We start from the raw sequence: 21232 nt of genomic DNA on the forward strand, positions 1-21232 counted from the left end.
TGTTTTATCAACTTTGTGCATGAGTTTTCTCGTGTGTTTTAGCCAAAACTATTTTATCCCATGCAAACCTTTTTTTTATCAAATAAACGTTTACAATCTGTGTTTTAGTCCTTACCTACCTTTTCTTAACCTGATCTTTTATCCTGATATTAATGCATGACTTGTAGTTTGGCCCTAAATGACCTTAGTTGTCGATGGGCCGTAAAACTCGAACAAACAAGTTTTATCCCCACGCGTATGTCATAGTAAAACTATGAGGCATTTTAGGAGGAAACAACCTAGTCAATTACATACCACGTCTTTGAAGAAAGGAGCCACGCCCAAGGCCATACCCACTATTGTACCATATATTGTTTTGGAATAAGGCCAAACAATTAATATGTCTGTTTAGAATTTCCCGATCGACCCTTTTTTATCTCCGACCCTATTAAAAAAACAAAAAACACACACACACAAAAACAATCAAAGTTGGGATTTCGATCTCAGACTCCGGTTCCGGCCATTTCTTTAGAGTGAAATACACTAAAAAAATCGCGACCTACCGACCCTATTTTTTGCCAATGTAACCCTAAAACGACGTATATACTTTTTTGGCCTAAAAAATTCTGTTTGTGTACAGCAAAGGCCGAACTCAACTGTCTCATGTTGCGCGAAGAACCTTCAGTTTTGTTATAATATTATATGAGTGGATATAACAGTAGTGTTAGTAAGCCCTGGATCATGTAAATCACTTGAGTCGACTTTCAGTACCATGGGTTGCGGAAGGCTATGGATCCTATCTCCTTGCCGCGACACATCTTTTATAACAATGATAATTTCTGTTCATGATTAGAGCGCTTCATAGGAGTGGGACGACTGGTTTGTGCGTTATCAGTTTAATATGACCGAGTGATGTGTGTGGTTTGATGACTTGGTGATATGCCTCAGTGAGATAGCACTTTAATATGTGACAAGACACGAACATACCGCAGCCTCCTAAAACATACTTGACAATCACCATGCACAACATACTGCACAATGACTATAGCAGGCAATTGGACATTAGACAAAGCCATAAAGCACTAGTGAATCTCAAATGTTCGAAAGGAACATACCACAGCTCCATATACTTACTGCACATATACGACTGTTATGCACGTTATAGTTACATAAACGCCTTAACACGAAATTGATATTCTCTAAGATAATTAATCAAGCTGGGCCATATAAGCTGGTTGTTTTCCGATGTTTCTGAATACCTAGTGACATTTATATTGTATTTTATAGGACATTTTCATGCTAATTTCATACCAAGCATCGATCGAGGACGGGAGTGAATATAACGAAAGTAATAGTAATCCCTGGAGTACCGAGGATGGCAAAGAGTTTGACCTGATTTCACATAAAATGCTTTTGTCAATTGACATGGAAATATGATCGAATTAACGTAAAGAAAACTTCATGTCAATTTTAGTTAAAATTCAAGTTGAACAAAGAGTCACATTATCTCCCGCGCCCCGCAGTTGATGTAAAAACCTAAATACATCAAGGTCAAAGTAACAATTATTCAAGTATAACTTTAAAGGGACTAAATCGTTAAAAAGTCATATCATAAAAGATAAAAAGAATTATAGGACAAAAAATAATTGTGAAAGTTGTGTGCTTTGTGTTAATAACAAAATTTAAGTTTGTATAACAATTTTGTTCAAAATGGAGAAAAACTGAAAATAAATAGAAACGACCTAGTCACTATTTCATATTATTATCTTTCGGCGAGTGTAAACAAGCCATATGTGCATGCGCGACGCGTGAACATTCAAAACATTCGATCGCAGGAAATCTCATCTGTCTAATGGACATATCTGCTATCGACTGAAAACACAAATTTATCGACTACAGGTTCCTGATTACTGTGTTAATCTAATAAACGTTGAAACGTATGCAGAAGTTTTGTCAAGAGTTTCTAAGTGTAAATAATCCTATACTGTACAGATTTTTGCTGCCATAAAGAAGAGTTTTTACTATGTTATATGGTTTAATACTTGCTTCTACCATTATTTTATTTTCATTTATCATGATATTATTCCCTGTGAGGAAGGCTCTGGGTTCTGTCCCCTGGCCGAGACACACCAAAGTCTATAAAAGTGGTAGTTTCTGCTCCTGCTTTGCGTTCAGCATACAGGGAGTGGGACGACTGGTTCGCCCGTTGTCAGTATAATGTGACCGGGTGGGGTGTGTTGCTTGGTGTCTTCGGCGGCATGCTTCAGTGATATAGCACTATAAAAAGGGCAACAGTTCCACTATACAAGAAGACACAACACTAACATACCGCAGTCTCCCAAAACACGCACCTCGCACAACATACACGCAACACACCGCATACATGGGAGGCCGTCCTTACATGACCATAGCTGTTAATAGGACGTTAATAAATCAAACAAACAAACAAGGTACTATTCCGCTAAAACTGCCAATATTATTAGGCTTATAAAAATTTGGTCTAGTATATAGACTTTATAATAAGGACAAAATGGGGGAAGAAACCCTAATAATACAGGCATGTTTAGCGGACTAAGTAAGTACGTGTATTTCTTTTATCATAATATCAATATTTGACATTCCCTATACATTGTATATCCTTAGTTATAGTGTCTATCCGTCTAATGGACATTCCCTATATATCTCTAGTTATAGTCTTTATCCGTCTAATGGACATTCCTTATTTAGCCCTAGCTTTAATATATATCCTTCTAATAGAAATTCCTTATATATCCTTATTTATATTATCTATCCGTCTAATGGACATTCCCTATATGTACCTAGTTATAGTCTCTATCCGTCTAATGGACATTCCCCTACATATCACTAGTTATATAACTTTTTACCATCTGATTTACTTTACAAAAACAGCCTATTATATATTTAAATCTTATGTGTATTTTTATGTATTCAAAGCAAAAGTATACCTTACTGTTTGCTTAATATTGTGCACGTACACCTGTATTCATGTATAATATATACATAATGAACGGATGAAAATACCTCTCACTTCTTGTCATATTTCCATCAAAATCTAAAGCTTCATAGAAAGTATGCTGTTTTACTTGGCAATGTAGATACAGGGGCGTAGGAAGCGGGGGTGGGAGGTGGGGGTCGCGGTTGGAGGGGTTCAGGGGGGACAATTGCCTCTCCGTTTCCCAGGACGGGGGCATACATGTCTCCCCCCCCCATTTTCGCCGACTGAAATGTTCAAAAATTGCACATTTGAAAGAAAAAAGGGTCCTCCTACACATTTTCGTGAACTAGACTAAAAATGTCAATCAAGGGATTCTACGTACTATTTTTTAAAAATGTCTCTTAAAAGATTCATTTGTTTATATGACTTAGCAAGACAATTAATTCATTTATATTTTGTGTTAAACAACAATGTGCCGATGGTGTGAAGCCGGTATGTTCAGATCGAGCAGAGTTGCATAATGATATGACGGCATTCACAATTATCATCTTTAAATGCAGGTAACTTTAAATAAAAAGAGTATCATGTTAAGAACGCTTTAAAATCATTATAATATATCGTAAAACTTATCACAGCCATTCTAAATCGTAAATATTCTTCCCGGGGGAGACCCCCTGATCCCTCAAACACCAAATTCTCGCGTCTTCGGCGCTCAAAAAATCATCAAAATGCATCGTTAAACTCATCTTAGCCATTCTAAATCGTATATTTTTTTCTCGTAGGAGTTTCTCAGTCCCCCAAACACCAAAATATCGCACCTTCGGCGCTCGCATGGCAATTTGCGTTTTCATTAGTTTCCTCGCCACTGTCTATAAATGTGTACAAGGATTCTACTGAACGATATATGAAACAAGTTTATAAAGTATATATGGTTGTGTGTTGAATTAAAGAATTAATCTCCTCCTGTGGGTGCGGAGCGAGGAGGGGGGGGTGTCCAATATTGAGGACCTTTGCCCTACCCCCCCCCCCCCTGCAATTACGTTTCACCTTTTTACGCCACTGAGATACGCTGTAAATGTGTATCGGCTTTTACGCTTAATGAGGCCAATGTAACCGATAAAATATAAGTTGCCTCTTAGTGGTGTTATTACATCTATATCCATTAGGCGGATGAGATTTTCAGCGACCCCGATTTCGAACTCAAAGATGCACTCGGTTAGTTCCGTTGTAAACAGTCAATGCCGACAGCTACAATTTCTTGTTGTGTTTGGCGATATTTTAACGTTAATAAACATTGCCAATAGTTCAAATTAAATGTTGTAATTAAAAAAAAACTTTCTAATTTCAGGTATAAGAACGTTTGTAGGAAGTCAAAAACCCTAAGAAATCTATGTTAATCTAATGATTCAGTAACTTAAAATTTATACTTGTGTTGTAAATAGAAAAAAATAGCAAGTAACAAAAAGAAACTGTAATTTGGTATTTACTATTTTTGCCTGGTAACAGAAAAAATTTCAAAAATTAAAGGTCCGCAAAAGCAAAAAGCACAACTAGGGCGCTTGTCTGATATATACAGAACGTTTTAAGGAGCTTCGTTAAACGGTTTTGGAGTAATAGCCTAGAAAAGATTCTTGGACAGACGGAGCCCAATTTTAATATCCCCGCAAACGCGTTTTGTGGGGGATAAGCAACCTGGAATATACACCGGGAATTCTGGCTCATTTCAAAACATGTCCATGTGATTTGACTTAAAACGTTTAAGGATATTTTTTACAAAATAACATGCATGATGTGTTAACCAATTTTATATAGTTTGCTTGTATTAATTGGTTTGTCATGACAATTTGTGTGCTAGTGATATGTCCGTTAGAGTTATGGTTCTTGAGCAGGACATGATGTTATGACAGAAACAGTTACATGTAATTACTTTATAACGACATATGAAGTCGACAGGAGTTATATTTCCTGAAGACAAATAGAGTTTTGTATTGTGGCACATAAAATGGGTTATAAGGCTAGAATTAACATTTGCCATCGTTATACATTTATTATTTATAACATTCTACATAATAATAGAAATAGTCGTTGTGTTTTTTAGATAATCACACAAAGATTATCATTGAAGCAGAGACATTTTATATCATAGTTCTGTAAATCCACTTTCTTTCGCGTCCGATTTACTTTAGTGAATTTCGTAAAAGAAGCAAATTCGCGAAGATTGACCATCGCGAATTGATATCATCAACACTTCTATTAGCAAGCATTTCCATTTATTTTTTTAATCCGCAAATGTTTATCTTCGCAAACTTGTTTTGAAATGCAAATCGCGAAATTTAGTAACTGCGAGAGAAAGTTTATAGCATCTACTGGTATGAAAAGAAAACAAATAAATGATAGAAGTGGTGCTCCTTAAAAAGAATAAAACAAAAACAATTTACTTTAGATGATACATTAGGAGGACACGCATGGTTTTTGACGATGATAGTTAACAAATAACGATAAGTCTAAGGGGTTGCGTCCCTTAAATTCATAAAACATATATGGCGTACATACTTATAATTAAACTATTTACATTAGCAGTTCCTCCTGAGAACAAACTTTAAAAAAAAATTCAAACACATTTCGTACATAAAATAGATATATGGTAGACTAACAATTATGCAAGAAGAAAGGGAAAAATAAAACAAATGACAAACATTTTTGTGCTGTGGATTGATCGTCAAAATGAGTAATGTAATTATCATGGTATTATTTACTCGCGTTTTCATTGTTCATCGATTAAGTCGCAAAAACTCAATCTATAAAATACAGTAATAGGAAATCATATTACATTAGTACCATAAAGTCAAGTTGCAATATATGAATAAAATCTACTATGATATAATTTTCTTTTTTTAATTAATTTTACAAATAAATATATATGACATGTAACATTATCACCTTAATGTTTTTAATGGAGAGGGACAAAAATCGAAACTCGTAATACAAAATATAATTATGATGGCCATTGACAGTTATTTTTTTTAATTATTTAATAACTTCTACTAATTTTGCCGTAAAGACAATGAATCTGAACACATAATTTCGGTAGTATATTTTCGAAATCACGTTAGTTAAGTCAAAAATAAAATAAAACAAATATTTACAACAAACATAGAACGTGCGAAAAGACTCGCTTCTGACACAGTGAACATGTACATGTACATCTTTGAAATAAACAAAGCATTCCGCTCAAACTGAAAGTTACATGACGAATTTTCGTATTCAGAGTTGAAATAATTAAATATTTTAACGAGAACAAATATCACACACGCATTTGAGGAACCCATCTTCAATTAACCACAATATGATCCAGGTCAATAGGTCAGGAAGTACTTTTGTCCATTCGGAGCCGCTCAGGTGGGACCATAATCCTATATATTAATTCGGAATCACTCGGATGTGACGATACCATCCATATTGTTTTTGACGAGGTTTGTGATGCTGTTGATTATTATGATGATGTATATAATCGGTTTTGTATGACCCGTGAATAGCAATGAGATAGACAGTAAGGGACAAAGAGAAGTATCATCTATCACCTATCATCTGTCATCTTCGTCAGAATCATCGTTACCTCCCCCGTTTCCTTCACCATCAGTGTAATCTGTGAATGACAAAAAAAACAACGTAAAATTATAAAGAGGAATGAAAATACATGACTAATAATAATAAAACAAGGGATCACAATTTATTAGAAAGTATTCATAGTTATGATGACCAAAAGAGAAAAAAGAGAGAATAAAAAAATTATAGATATACATGAATAATAATGATAAAACTGAGAGAGTAATTTATTAGAAAATTATCTTAATAGTGATGAAGTAAAAAAGAATTCGAAATGAAAAAAATACATATGTAAATAGTATGATTCATAAAAATATCAAATGTAGTAACATGTGAAAGACAAAGATTATAAAAATGAATTAATAACGAATAATATTAATAATAAAACGTTGATCGCAATATTTCAAAAGATAACCATATTAATGATTGAGTAAGAAAAAGGGCAATCGAAATATAACTACATATACACATGTACAGCTTATATGATTAAAAAGAATTTTAATATCAAACCGAGGAAGACAAATAATAAAGATGAAGCAATAAAATTCGGAGAATACAAATCATTAGAAAAGAATTATGAAATGATGATCGTATTAAAAAGATACCTGTATACAGATAATATAATTACAATAATGTGTTAATATAAAAAGACAATGACTTCTGTATTTATATGTAGACACTTATAAGCCAATTGAATTTAATTATATTAATGTCAATGAAAAAAATCGCGATTAATACATACAAATACCATGATTCCTAATTAGTAATGAGCTGCAGTAAACAAATAAAAATAAGAATACAAAAATACCCTGAAGAATTATGAAATATTGTTTGTTGGTAAGGTAAGGGACAAAATACTACAGAATCCCTCACAAGAGGAATATAAATAAACAAAATTTCAAAAATCAAATCTAATATCAAACTAATTTAACATAATCAGGTTTTAAAACAAAACATACTAATAACTTTGTAATTTGGAAGCAAAGATGTGTAAAATATTACTGTGTTTGGAAGTTTGACACGATAATATTCATTTTTAAATTTCGTTAAATACGCCACATTTAGTTTCATGCGAAATTAAGTTGGTTAACAGCATATTGTCTAGGTGTTTTGTTAACATACCTATAACCTGTCCGTTGTTGTATCCCTCCTGTGTCGGGTAATCGTTATAGCCATTATTCCACTGCTGATTCCCGCCTTCGTTATTCCCATATTGCGTATTTTCCTGTCCGTATTCGTTTTGGTGATTATACTCCTGCATTCCGTTTTGTTGATTATACTCTCCCTGTGCGTCATATCCAGTATTATGACTTGTCCAGATTTCCGTTGGAGCATTCTGTTGCCAGCTATTCGCTCTTCTATTATCTCGTCTTTCCCAGCCGCCATTACTATGCGTTTCCCTCCCTCCCCACCCTGTTGAACCCTGCGGTCCTGGGTGACTGCTCCACCCGCCATGCGATGAACCATGAGTCTGGCTTTGTGGCCAAGGATCGGCCTGGTTATGATTATTGGATCTGAACTCTGATGGAGGTTCTTCCGTTGTGGTCTTTGTAACATCTCCTACATTATATTGTGCAGGGATACTGTTTGACAATGGTTCCCGTTGTTGGCCTGTCATACCTGCTTCTGGTCTCTCAAAATGTGATAGCGAAGGACGCGATCTTCGCATGTAATCTGGTGCATACGGATCTGGGTTATGTCTCTCATTTACATACGGAGCGTTTTGTGTTCCCTCCGGATTGGTCCACGAAGACTGGCCCCACGATGACGCCCCATTGTATGAAGACGTCTGTCCTGTCGTCTGCCCGTTGTAGCTATTTGGTCCTCGCCTTCTCTCAAACGTATGTTGTTCAACAGGATGTGTGTCATATTGTGTCGGTCTTGTTTCGGACGGATCTATACCATAAATGGAACTAGAGTGATGATGCTCCCAGCCGCCGTCGGTAGTCGGTATAGATATTTCTATGTGGTGTATTTCCTGTTGCTGAGGTCTTGGTTGCCTACGTTTAAATCCATTTTGATTATTGTCCGGATATGGGATTTCAAGCGGTTGGTAATATCTTGTATCTCCCTGGTGGTCGGGATATGGTTGTTGATCAATATTTTGATAATGTCTTTGGTGATACGGCGGATGTGGCGGTTTTTGGGTTGGTTGTGGATTTGGTGGATGATGAAACGATGGATCCCCGTGAATCATACCACCATTTGTGTTGATCTGGGTACTCTGGATTTCAAACGGCTGATATGTGCTGGATCTAAATCTTTTAGAAAATGGATGGTTGCTATCAACGGGAGGTTCCGAACTAAATAAATCTAAACTACCAATTTCTTGTTGTTGCCTACGTCCTCCAAATATATCATAAAATGGACGTATTTCTCTTTCACGAGGCTTCTCTGTTGTGGATTCAAGTGGCTTTTCCTGAGGAGGTAGTGGGATTTGTTCTGGTATGTCATTGGCCCATTGTTTTGGTTTTGCATTAAGCACACTTTCCAGTTGCTCAATTACCGTCTCATCTTGAAGTTGACTTTTTGTTTGTGCCGGCTTTTCAATTTTATTTACTTTTAAATTGTCTATGGAATGCGACATGGGTTTGTCATGGACAGAAGTTTCCTGAGTAGAAATATCTATTGTAATTGTAGGTTTTGTTACAGGTTCAATATTAAGTGTGTCATTCGTTGTGGTTGCACCTTCTCCCTCTAACGAATACATAGGTAAATCAGAGAAAGTTTGGTTGTCTCCCTTTGGTAGCTCTTCCGGTTTTATCAATGATTCTATTTCCGGAATAGGAATATTCTCAGGAGTTGTAAATTGTATCGAAGGGACCTCTTCCGGTTTTGTAAAAGATTCTGTTTCTGGGTTAGGTATATTGTCAGGAGTTGTGAAATGTGCAGAATGGCCATCAATGCCGAGAAAATCTAAGCTTCCCTTCAAAGATAAGAAATCGTTCATTAACGTATCTGTTGTTGACATAGCGTCGGTTTTAAATTCGAAATTCGTAGGGGTGTTATCACCCGTATTTGTTGAATTCGATTCATTGTTATCTTGAAACTGTTGAATTACAGAAGGTGTTGTATTCACATCTTTTAATGCCGCCGCTTCCGCCATCCGGAAGACATCGGTTAAAGCTTTATATGCATCAGTGTAAAAGTCGTTTGGTTTAGTGGTAACCGGAATTGGCACAAAGGAAGGAGAATTCTTAGGGGAAGCAGGGGGAGTTTGTTGTTGGTGACGCGTCTCATTTTGTACATCTTTATACGGATCCTGCATAAAGGTATCACGTGACTTAGTTCCAGTAGAAGAACCAAACTGACGACCGGATAGAAAATCCAGAGCTGGCGGTAGAGCATCTGTTGGGCTAGGCTCGGCAACTTTAGGCTGGGGAGTGGGTTCTGCTGGTGGAGAAAATAGTTTTAAAAAGGTAAATGTACATTACTGTAACATACAGTATGTTCTGTAAGACCTGCATCATTAGCAATGCTTTTTACGATCCAATACTTAATGTTTTTCAAAGTGCGTTGTTGTTCATAGTGGTTTATAATAAATCTCCAGATATATAGGTTACACGTTACCCAGTAATCACTACAACAACATGTTATCGCTATCATTAGTCTTTAATCAAAATTATGATTCCATGACAGTTGGTCATTTTTTGTTAAATTTTCATTCGGGGCAATTCATAGTTATGATTAATTACGTCAACTCGTAGCTGTAGCTCTTTATTTTATTCAGCTGTCAACTTCATGCATGTGAATTTGTTTCAATTTTGAATTTAAGGTAAAATGTCGAGATTAGATATCGATGGATGTGATTGGCGAACTACAGTAATGATTCACCCATATTTGTTTTATTTATCTATTTATTATTTATCTAGGCAATATTTCAATTTTGGGGTAAAGAATATCTATACACAAAACGTTTACTTTTGCTTTTTAGACTCAAAATTTTCCTACCTTTTGTCGTCTGCTCCGTCTCCGAAAGTCGTTTTTCCTCTAAAGCTAACTTTTTATTAACATATTTCTCCATTAGATTTAAGGCTTCGTCCTCCGACATCTGTCGTTTCCTATTATTTCTCGTAGAAAACTGTTTTCGACGTTTTGTTTTAGACGGTGTACTCAGTATCTGTCGTCTGCGATTGTGTAAACTTTTTGGTGACGTCACATCCGGTATATATTGGTTTTGAGGAGGAATATTTCCACTGTGAATCCACTCCGATGGGTTATTAGACTTAGGAATGCTTTCGATTGGAACCCATTCTGATTGGCTCACGTGACTTTGGGACCATCTTGACCGCACTCTGGGTGGTCCTGAAATCCAGGTCTGGGTTGGTCTTTGTCTCTGATTAGAATGAGAAAACGAAATGATGACACAAATTGTAACTTAATCAAATTGTGATGGCTACCCAAATGGGCGACATTTAACTTGAAAATCCACCATGTAAATTACAACATGACATAATTATTGGTAATGCAAATTAATTAATTACCACTCTACATAAGAATTATGCAGAAGGTTAGTTATGACATGATACAGCATCTAATTTTGTTGGGATCTAAATTTCATCGATAAAAATATTTGCAATTGTAACCACCACATAGGATTATTGTAGAAATTAAGGTGAAAACCAAACACTATTGACTACTATAATATTAAATGTTTAAAGTGAACAGTCGGGCAAGGATGGCTAAAGTTGGTAAAAATGGTGTGAATGTATCCAGAATTATTTCTTATGAAATAGAAAAATAAAATCTCTCGTCAAAATCTGTCTGCGTACGAAGAAATTAATTTAAAGTATGGGAATTCTAAAACGTCCTCCCGGCTCACTATGTCTGTGGTTACATTTCCACGTAGCCTCGCTTTCAATGCTTTCAACTTTTCTTTACTTTAATGGTCAGAACTGGGAAACCAAGCAGAACTTGACCGTCCTATTAATATGTGAGAACTTTTGGAAGGCCAATGAACGCATTTAGACTGGTTTTCTTTGCCCAACTATTCACTTTAATAAAATTTATTAAAAGTTATATTAGCGTAAGTGGGGGTGACCCCACAAATCGCTTTACGCTAAACAATGCTATGACTGTCTCTAACCTTTCTCGCGACTATAAATATAATTTCTTATGAACTGTTATCAGTTGTAACTATTCTGTGTCTGCACATTACAAAATTATCTGCCCCATGCGGGTAGGTATTGATTGTGACGTCACGTGCTTGTGAGCGTAACGTCACACTTTTCAGAGAAAAAGACGTTAAATTCTATCATAAAATAATGACGTCACAAATTGTGATAATCTAAACCGACTCGCAAGAGAGGTAACTCTGTAATATGCAAAGACGAAATTATGATGATCTAACTCCCTCACTCTTTCCAGAAAGGAACCGGAAACAGGTCGTACCGTAATTCTGACGCCATTATTTCTTCCCATAGATTGTGACCATTGCTGATTTCCTGTGTTAATACCAAACACATTGTCTGTGTTTTGGAAATGTTGATTTAGATAAGGAGGCTGTCCTAGCCGCTGTGTTGACACTGTTCGACTGATGGTCTGTGGAGGCTGTTTAACAACGATCACCGTCGATCTTCCGAAATGTAAGTACGTCAGAGGGACTAGTACCGTTAGCAGGGACATCCCCATATTGTTCTGAAAAGTAGAAATGTTTTTTTATAAAAATGCGAATAAGTCACGTACCATGCGATACCCAATAACGTTTGTGCGAGTAAAGTAACATCAGGGGTGATGGAACGTAACTATTTGTAATTTTGCCGACGAAATGACGTTAACATTGAATATCATCTTTAAACGTCATTTCATTACCAATAGAAACAACAATCCCTCACAAAAGTTATCAGGTATCACGTTGTAATTTAATGATTCTCATTAAAGAGCAACTTATTAGTGATATGAAATCCAAGGTAAATGTCATTTGAATTTGCATTACTATAGAATTACAAATTTCATATTAGAAGTCGAGAAAATGTCCAGTTTTGAAAATGCTTTAAACACATAATAACCAGGATTATATGAGTCTTATAAATCGGAAATTAAATCACTATGAAAATAGGGATACTAATGGGGCATGAGAACGCGAAGATAAATTGGTTTATCATCGTAATTAAAAAAAAATGTCCCTTTTCGTCGAATCATGACCTTCACTTTCAAAGAAAAGGAGCCCTTCCTTTGAAAACGTGGTTATTTTGTAGATGTCAGCTAATTTGTTTAGTTGTTTAAAAGTTGTAAAGTTGTGAAACGTCATAGAGTTATTGTTAAACAATTCTTTATCTCGGCAGTTTTGATTCGCGGGATCCGCATTAGAAATACCTATTCGCGATTTAATTCTGACAATGTAAAATCGCACGCGATACTGTGGTATATTAATGTATATCAACTTGAGTTTTAACACTCTTTAACTTACATGAACTGTATGCAGGAACTGTCCGGTAAGGGAGTTCTTTTATATCAGTTCATTGATATTTATATTTATGCTCACGTCATCGGAACCATCACTAAGAGGAAAGACCTGTCATTTAAAACTGACAGTCCTCGCGTGCCCGTTAAAACGTCATATAATATAGGATGGTGTTAAGTCACGGCATCCTTGATGGTCCGGGGGCTACTCTCACGATCGTTATATCCACATTCGGATTATTTCATATAAAACAGAATGCAGGTTTGAAGAAAATACGACCAAGTATAAAGGATGAGGCCATTATGACCATTGTATATTTGAGAGCGTATTAAAGGAATACTACCGACAGAGTAATATAATTTACAAAAAATCGTTTTAAACCACTAAGGCAATTTAAAATAGTTGAAATGAAATAATATTGTGATATGTTGATACTTTTATAACTAGTTTTGCGAATGGCTTATTTATAGTAGGTATCATTAGGGTTCCGTATATCTATAATTGAGTACTAGTTGTAAATTTGATATCGAACAAAAGTTCAATGTCAAATTAATTGCTAGATGTATATTTTGGATCAACCAGAATTTCCGTAAGAAAACCGTTTTGTATTTGTTTTTGCAGTATTTACAAATTATATTCAAAGGTATCTTTCTATATGATTTATTCCTTTCCTAATGTTTTGAACCAAACATATATATATATATAATCTACTCACAAAGTGGAACTAAGTTCAAAGTAAATAGTTTTGGTGTATTTTACCAAACACATAATTCTTTCAAAGCGATAGTAATAGTTCAAAACACATTTCTACTGTAAAGGATACACCAATCTCGTTTCCTTAACATTCGTAGCTTAATTGCCCAAAGTCTAAATGAAAAGTGTGTACCTACAATAGTTTCCAATATAAAATTGAAGAAGCTATATTAACACCAATATGCTTTTTCTATTACACAAGTATAAATCAACTTACTTTCGCCAATTCATCAATGCATGTAAAATTGCGAAAGTTTTGCTACGCGCATTAATATCAAGATCTCTTCAATTGTAATAGTACGTTATTATTTACAAACATTTATGAAATCGATATATTTATTATCCGCGAAAGGAGTTGATTTATAGTAGTCATATTACCATCCGAATTTTTTTTTTTTGTGCGTTTCATAATTTTAACCATACCTCTCATTAATCCAATTAATCCAGTGACATGAATTACAGATCCAATAATTACATTAAAGAGAATAATGCCCAAATCCCGTCGTCACCTTATCGCAGACATTCTCGCTTTAACGAGATTTCAGTGAATCGCCTTTCCCCAAGGAACAGCCTGACATGATTGATGGTCAATTTATTTGTATACAAATATAGTAAGTATGGAGCATAAAACACATTATTTACTCAGAACATGAAGGAATCTGGTTAAAATCAGTATAATGTCGTTGTATGTAATACTTAGCGAGGAAATTTTTACTTATTTTCATTTTTGTCATGAATGTTGCCTGTCTCTTGATAACAATGATACATAATAAATGCCCACCTTGGAATCAGTAGGTTGATAAATTGTATTGCGTTATTATAATCAATTGTTTTATTAATATGGATATTAATTGTTGACGTGATAATTGATCACCTTGCATAATTATACATATTTAACAATATCAGCTGTTTAATGTATATTTTTTCGGTTGAATCTGTTTTTAGAGTGTCAGAAAGAAGACTAAACGGCAAATGTTTACTGTATACATATAGTTGTTAAATTTTGCAGGTGTAAAATTCCGCGATTTACTGCTTTAGACTTATTCACAGGGTTTATTTTCGCGAATTATTTCTGTAGATATTTATACTACAGGCAAGAATATGTCAAACCATGAATTTGATAAAATTTTGCGAGGTACTGTCCTTCGCAAATTTGGATAGATTCGCGAAATTAGCAAAATTAAACCCCCGCGAATATTAGCAACAATACGATATTTATTCTGAACAGAAAAATATATAATTTCATTAAACACTACATCAAATTTTGAAGTTAACTGACAGTTCTTAAACCATAAAGTCCTTACAATGCATGGGTGTGACCCGATGTATCATTAATACTAAAAAAGAATAATGATAAAATGATACTGCGAGAATTGATATAATTTTTTAAGCTGCATCCTTTTTCCGCTCCAGTCGATGATAAATTATTTACTGATAGACGTTATAAAATGGGTTGATTACTTTTTATTATTGATTTGTTTTACTTTAAAATTGATTTTTTCCTGATTCCCAAATGAAGGAACGCCCCTAAACCATTATCGACATTCGTTTGGTTTTACTTGATTTTGCTTTGCATAATTAACACAGAACTTGTTTCGTTGTTGTATAACTGAATGTTTTTTTTTATCGAAATGTACACACAATGTATATCGTATGAATGCAGCGTAATCATATAGACTGCAGTTTGTCTCGAAACACATAACCAAATGCCCTTTTTTTCCATTGATGAGCGAAAGCTATTAATCCATTAAAAGAAATTCGATTGATTTGAAAACCTAATCAATCTAATAAAGGTGTTATAACTGTCATATTATTTTAACAATTAAAACATTTTGTTAATTTATTACCTCATTAAGATTACTGATTTGAAAACCAAATCAATTTCAGAAAGGTACTGTAACTGTCAAATTATCTTAACAATTGAAAAAATTATTAATTTTTTCCCTCATTAAGAAAATATTCTCATAAAAAACTGTTATGGTATTCATACGACTAAAAATTTTTCACATGTCAAGCAATGTAAACCACAGACCTGTCATAGTCTCACACCTTTTTTAGGATGTTCAACAATGCTTCCTTGTTATAATAATTAATTCGAATTATCAATTATAAAAACGTAACACCTTAATGCCGTAACCACATAGCAGGCATACAAAGTGATATATATTTTCGTAATCGTAGAATTGCAATTAATTTCTGAATTTTCGTTACGCTTGACCGCAAGAAGGAGTATCAATATTTTTCGAAATGAATATTCATATTCTAAGCATTATTAATGTTGTGGTAATTAGATGGAATATCCGTCATGAAATTATTAATCAAGCAATTAACTATGTGTAATCAATTTACGCTTTAGTTACGTCACATAATTACGGAAGTCTATAAATAAAATGTGCCTGCCTTACCTTTGAAGATAATGCATTAATTGAAAAAAAGATGTAGATTTTACTTTAAAAATTATAAATAAGGTTATTTCCTATCACTTTGTGGTATAATTATGTGAGTCAAAATAAGCTAATAGATGTTTGAAAATGAATCCGAGCTATATCTTCATGATATACCCTCCCTATGATATTCGATTTTCTCTATGTTATATGTTGTATTTTTGCTATGTTTCAAAAAGTTTGAGGGTTTAATTCTTTCTATGGATGGTTGTTTGTAATCTGTCTTTCAGAGTATATGTATGTTATTAAAGTTTGTCTCAATATTTTTCAAATCAATTTTTTAAGATTTTAGGATTGCTCCCGAAATTGTGAAAATGTCGTTCTAGAGGTACTGATTTCTTGGGGAAAAGTATGAACCAGTAGATTTTAATGACGACACCCGCCATAAAATGAATTAAAATTATGATAATCAATCTCATGCATTAAAGAAGTGACCCAATAATTAATAAATGTTTGGAGGAAAGGATGAAAGAGGGACATTCAGTTAATCTTTTCCATATGAAAAATACATTGAACTATTAACCTATTGTAGTTATTTTTTAATTTTGGAATGTTTCATGGAGAATAAAATTGATATTGTCAATAAGTAATAAAAACTTTTACCAATTTCAATAGATCACAATATTTCACTTGATAACAAATACAATATTACATTTGGTAAATGTCTCATCACTAAATTTTTTTTTCAACAATTCAAATTTGATGTAACAGGCTCATACTTTCTTTAAATATCTATCTGCAATGTACTTCTATTAACTAAAAACCTGCAACTTCATAATTAACTTAACGTGTACTGAGTTTAAGCGTTCTGAGGAGGTGTTGCTTTATTAGAGCAATCTAAAATTCATACAACTACATCTCACTATGTATATCTACACAGAATAGCATTTCGGACAAATTTTGGCGCTGGTCTCAAATTATCGCAATGGCGTGAGAGCGAATTGCGCTAAATCTAAAATACCGCTAAAAGAAGTACACATACAGTATACATGTAAAGGTAACTTAACATTTTATATAGCTGGCTCATTAATTAATTTTGATTTATTTGCAAATACGTCAAATTAATTGCACACCTGCAACTTCCATAATAAATAAATATTTACATCTTGCAACACCATAAACTAAGTTTCTTTCGCGAGCGATTTGTTTTCGCGATTTCGCAATTCATATAAATTTGCGAAAGTTTATTTCTCGAATTGTCATCGACATCATGTGTATTTATAGGAATTCTATTTAATTTTTCAATGCGCAAATTGAATCTTCGCGAACTGTTCTCTGAAATATAAATCACGAAACTTAATAGCCGCGAAAGTAAGTAGAAGAAAGAACACATAGTGTTCAATACTTACATCCGTTCTTTGAAGTATAGGTGACACAAACACACGATTTGGTAGGAGATTAACCCGCGCCATCCAACGGCTCCATCATCCTTATCCCCCCAAACAATACTATTACGGTCCTGTAGGAGTGGGAAGTGTATATTAAAGTACATAGCAACCCGTCACAGTACAGTTATTGTTATATATACACACACCGTCAGTTTATGATTATGCATTAGCAGAGGTTTGACATCTCAAGCCCAATGATTGATAAGGTGTGTTGATTGGAGGATGGACGACAGGTAAAGGGAGGATCATACAGGTAAAAAAATACAGGTAAATACAGGTGAGATAATTAGGTAATGCAATCACGTTCTGGTGTGTTTACGGTAGTATGAATACATCTAACGGAACAGAATGTATCATAAAGGGCACTTTGACATATTCATAAAGTAAAAACAAGATGTAGTACAATAAATACGTGTGAAATACTCAACAATTAAAAACAAAGAATTTGAGTTATTTAAGATGTCACAAAGACTTTATCAAATTTCAAGCACGGGAAATATATCCCCGACCTTGTCCTTTCTACGTCATTCTGCGATAAGGAAGCAACATACAAAGTCTTCAAAATAGGTGACGTCAAAGAGAAGGACTGTCTGTCTTTTATGAATGCACATTGATGACAATGATTGGATTGTAGTGTATAAATAGAACAGGAGAACCTGTCTTTTAGATCAATCTACAAGATGTCAAAATGTTTATCTTTTCGCTGTGTGTTTTTATCCATCGCTGAATTTTAATTCTGAATGTTTCAATTATCTTTCATATTGTTATATGTTAAATATTCATAAGAACATGCATTTTATGTTTTATCGCATAACTTGTACGTCAGTCATGTCATATACATATAGTTATATTTTGAGTGTTTCGTCACTATATGAATCAGCCAACTGACGAAAACGCGTTCCATGGGAAATTTATATAGCTTCTGCTATTCATAGCCGCTATGAAAATTAGAAAAATACATCAAATTTCTGTGTTTATTGTAAGACACGCATGTAATAACACCATTCTGTCTTCACAGGAAATAATGACGTTATACCTTACACTTGTGGCTATGTAATATGAAATTTATTAGAATCGATATACCATGATCCTTTATTGAACTCGTTTAATAAATTTCATATTACACATATTTATAATGTACATAGCCAGTTATGTAAGATCCTCTATATTTAATCCAACTATTTTTCTTCAAAAGTTTAACATTAGCATCAACTTTTCACTTTACTTTACACATTCTTACTAAAAGATCTCTCTGGTGTTCATAAATATTAAGAACATATTCTTCCGGAATTTATACTGACTTGCATCATCTTCCTTAAATGTGAGATACCGTGATATATTTGGGTTTTTCTTGACAATCGGTTATTCAATTTTTTTGCAATTATTCGCAAAGAATTTGGAGAAGACGGATTATAAGTTTACAACTTGTGTCTAATCCCATTTGTATATAATGTGCAAATAAAATATGTTTAAATCAAATCAATTTCAATTCGCGTTCGAGCTCTATCGCGAAATTTCGCGAAAATTTTATTTCGCGAATCGGTCAACTGTAGCGCGAACCCTCAACCACCTTTGGAAACTTAAACTTCACTATGCTCTGGTTACATACCGCAACCCAATGTAGGCGGAATACGCGAATAACTGATGATGGCCCTGAACATGAGGCCAAACACGAAGCTGTGTTAATGGAAGTGCGAGGAAGATTATGTCAGGTAGGAATTAGAGAAAATATAATCGCATAATTTATGTGCAAAAGGGATATTGATTCCATTCCTGCGGCCAACCTGTAACACATCCTCGATACCCCACGGGTTACCGTCACTGACGTAAAAAAACATCAAAGACGTTGTAGATGTCCCGAAAATAGTAGAAAAACTACAAATATACATATTTTAGCGCAATCAAATTAAGGCTCAAGCTTTGCTTTGGAACAGGTAAGTTCAATATTAAATGCGCGCGCATCCACACAAAATCAATTACATAGAGCAATATAAATCGCAAAAATAATATCGCTGACTCGCAACTTACATACAAAACAACGTGAAAATAAGTCTGATTCGAAAATAAGCCATTTCTGAAATAACGCCTGTTTCAAGCAATTAACGAAAATGGTATTCTTGTAGTCAAATTCCGTAAATAACGCCTTCAGTTTCTTGACAAAGTATATTTCTTATTTTTTCTAAAATCATTTTGATAATTTTGTAAAGAGAAACCTTTTTCTGCTGTATGTAATACTTATTAATATGCTGGTATCGTACTGTTCGTTTGTTACCATATCTACGGTATGTAGTTTTGTTGTTTTTTTTTCAATATTTTTCTTTTAATTTGTCCAACTGATAAGATCGATATTTGTGTAGATTTGTTCTATAAATATCCCTGACTCACACCTCGTGCGGCCCGTGTGGTATCTTATCTGTAGTGTGTTTATGTTTACTATACATCATATGATTCTGTGTCGATCTGACCTACATTACGGTTATCAGTAATGACGTCACAGTGACAGGTGTTTTGATTAGCGTTTTTTAAATAGCGTATATCCCGGATCGCGGGACAAATTTGTCGCGATTCGGACCAAAAACATAGGAAAATTGAATTTTAGCGAAGGAAATTATCATGATTTGGCTTCAATGTTAATTAAGATATTCAACCAAATTTTAATATTTCACAGATCATATCTTTGCGACCACGTCGGCGAAAATAGCCAGTTATACGCTATGTGTGAGAGAAATTGAAGACGAATATTATTTCATTCTTCAATATAATGAACATGATAAAAATGATAGAATATATTAAGTTAATAATGGAAAAACGCGATTGCAATAAGTTAACTGAATTGTTCTGTTCTTTTTAATTTTGTCAATTGTATTATGGCCGCCACAATTAGATTATTTGTTTCACGTTCTGGCCACATCCACACTTTAAACCACAACGATTCAAACATATTTATTTAGTTTTATGTATTATAAAATTATCTTTAATATTTTTTTTCTAGATATTTTAAATTAATAAGCGATGTTAATTCTGAAAATAACTACTAGGAAAACAATAAGACAAAGAAACAGTTTCATTATCCCGAAAAATGCATATACATGTAGTTTAAAACATTAGGCAGTTTATTAATTCATTAATTAGTCTTAATGACTCGAGTATTCGATCAGTATAAACGTTCTTTTCAAAAAAATAAATCTTGATTTAATATCTATCCTTTTGACGTTGCCAGGACATGCACTGACTAAAAATGTACCTTTAAACACCTTGGGTCGATCAAAGCCATGAACACAGTTTCCAGATTGCCAACCGACAATAAATACTGATGTAATTGGCACCTAGGAGTCTTGTATTTTGTAGTTTTATTTGCAATAAGTCCTGTGAAAGAAGACTAAATAAAATCAAATGTTTCAATGTTTTAAGATTAATGCTTCTATAATTTTGCTTCACATTATGTTTTTTTCACAAAGGAAAACAAAAATATGAAAAGAAACAAGCCTCGTCATATATTGATAGCACAGTACACGTGCACTAAATATATAGTGCATATATATTCCTTTTCGAACTGCGTTAACGAAAAGATTTCGCTAAGAAAACATCATACTTATTTTTAAAACAAAGATTAAAATTTTAAAATGACATCAATTGATATGGAGATAATATCAATATTTATTTATAGATTAAGCTAATCCTTTTAACCAATGTTTTGTGTAAA

The 21232-nt window shown here is 33.9% G+C and overlaps 1 protein-coding gene across 1 annotated transcript; it reads right to left on the reverse strand.

The window, feature by feature from the left end:
• Nucleotides 1-5844: 5844 nt before the first annotated feature.
• LOC138309549 (uncharacterized) lies at nucleotides 5845-17711 on the reverse strand. The gene is made up of 5 exons (XM_069250785.1): nucleotides 17491-17711; nucleotides 11933-12178; nucleotides 10493-10877; nucleotides 7664-9931; nucleotides 5845-6581 (listed from the first exon to the last, which is right to left on the reverse strand). The coding sequence occupies exons 1-5, from the start codon at nucleotides 17551-17553 to the stop codon at nucleotides 6520-6522; spliced, it is 3024 nt and encodes a 1007-aa protein (XP_069106886.1). The 5' UTR covers nucleotides 17554-17711; the 3' UTR covers nucleotides 5845-6519.
• Between the last annotated feature and the right edge of the window lie 3521 nt (nucleotides 17712-21232).

The sequence above is a fragment of the Argopecten irradians genome, chromosome 15 (genome assembly GCF_041381155.1).
Source record: "Argopecten irradians isolate NY chromosome 15, Ai_NY, whole genome shotgun sequence".
NCBI lineage: Eukaryota > Metazoa > Mollusca > Bivalvia > Pectinida > Pectinidae > Argopecten > Argopecten irradians.

Coding starts and splice junctions, on each gene's coding strand:
- LOC138309549 (XM_069250785.1), bottom strand. CDS start 17,553: ATGGCGCGGGTTAATCTCCTACCAAATCGTGTGTTTGTGTCACCTATA. Junction 10,878..11,932: donor ATAATGGCGTCAGAATTACG/GTACGACCTGTT, acceptor CATTCTAATCAG/AGACAAAGACCAACCCAGAC. Junction 6,582..7,663: donor CAACAACGGACAGGTTATAG/GTATGTTAACAA, acceptor TGTCATTCACAG/ATTACACTGATGGTGAAGGA.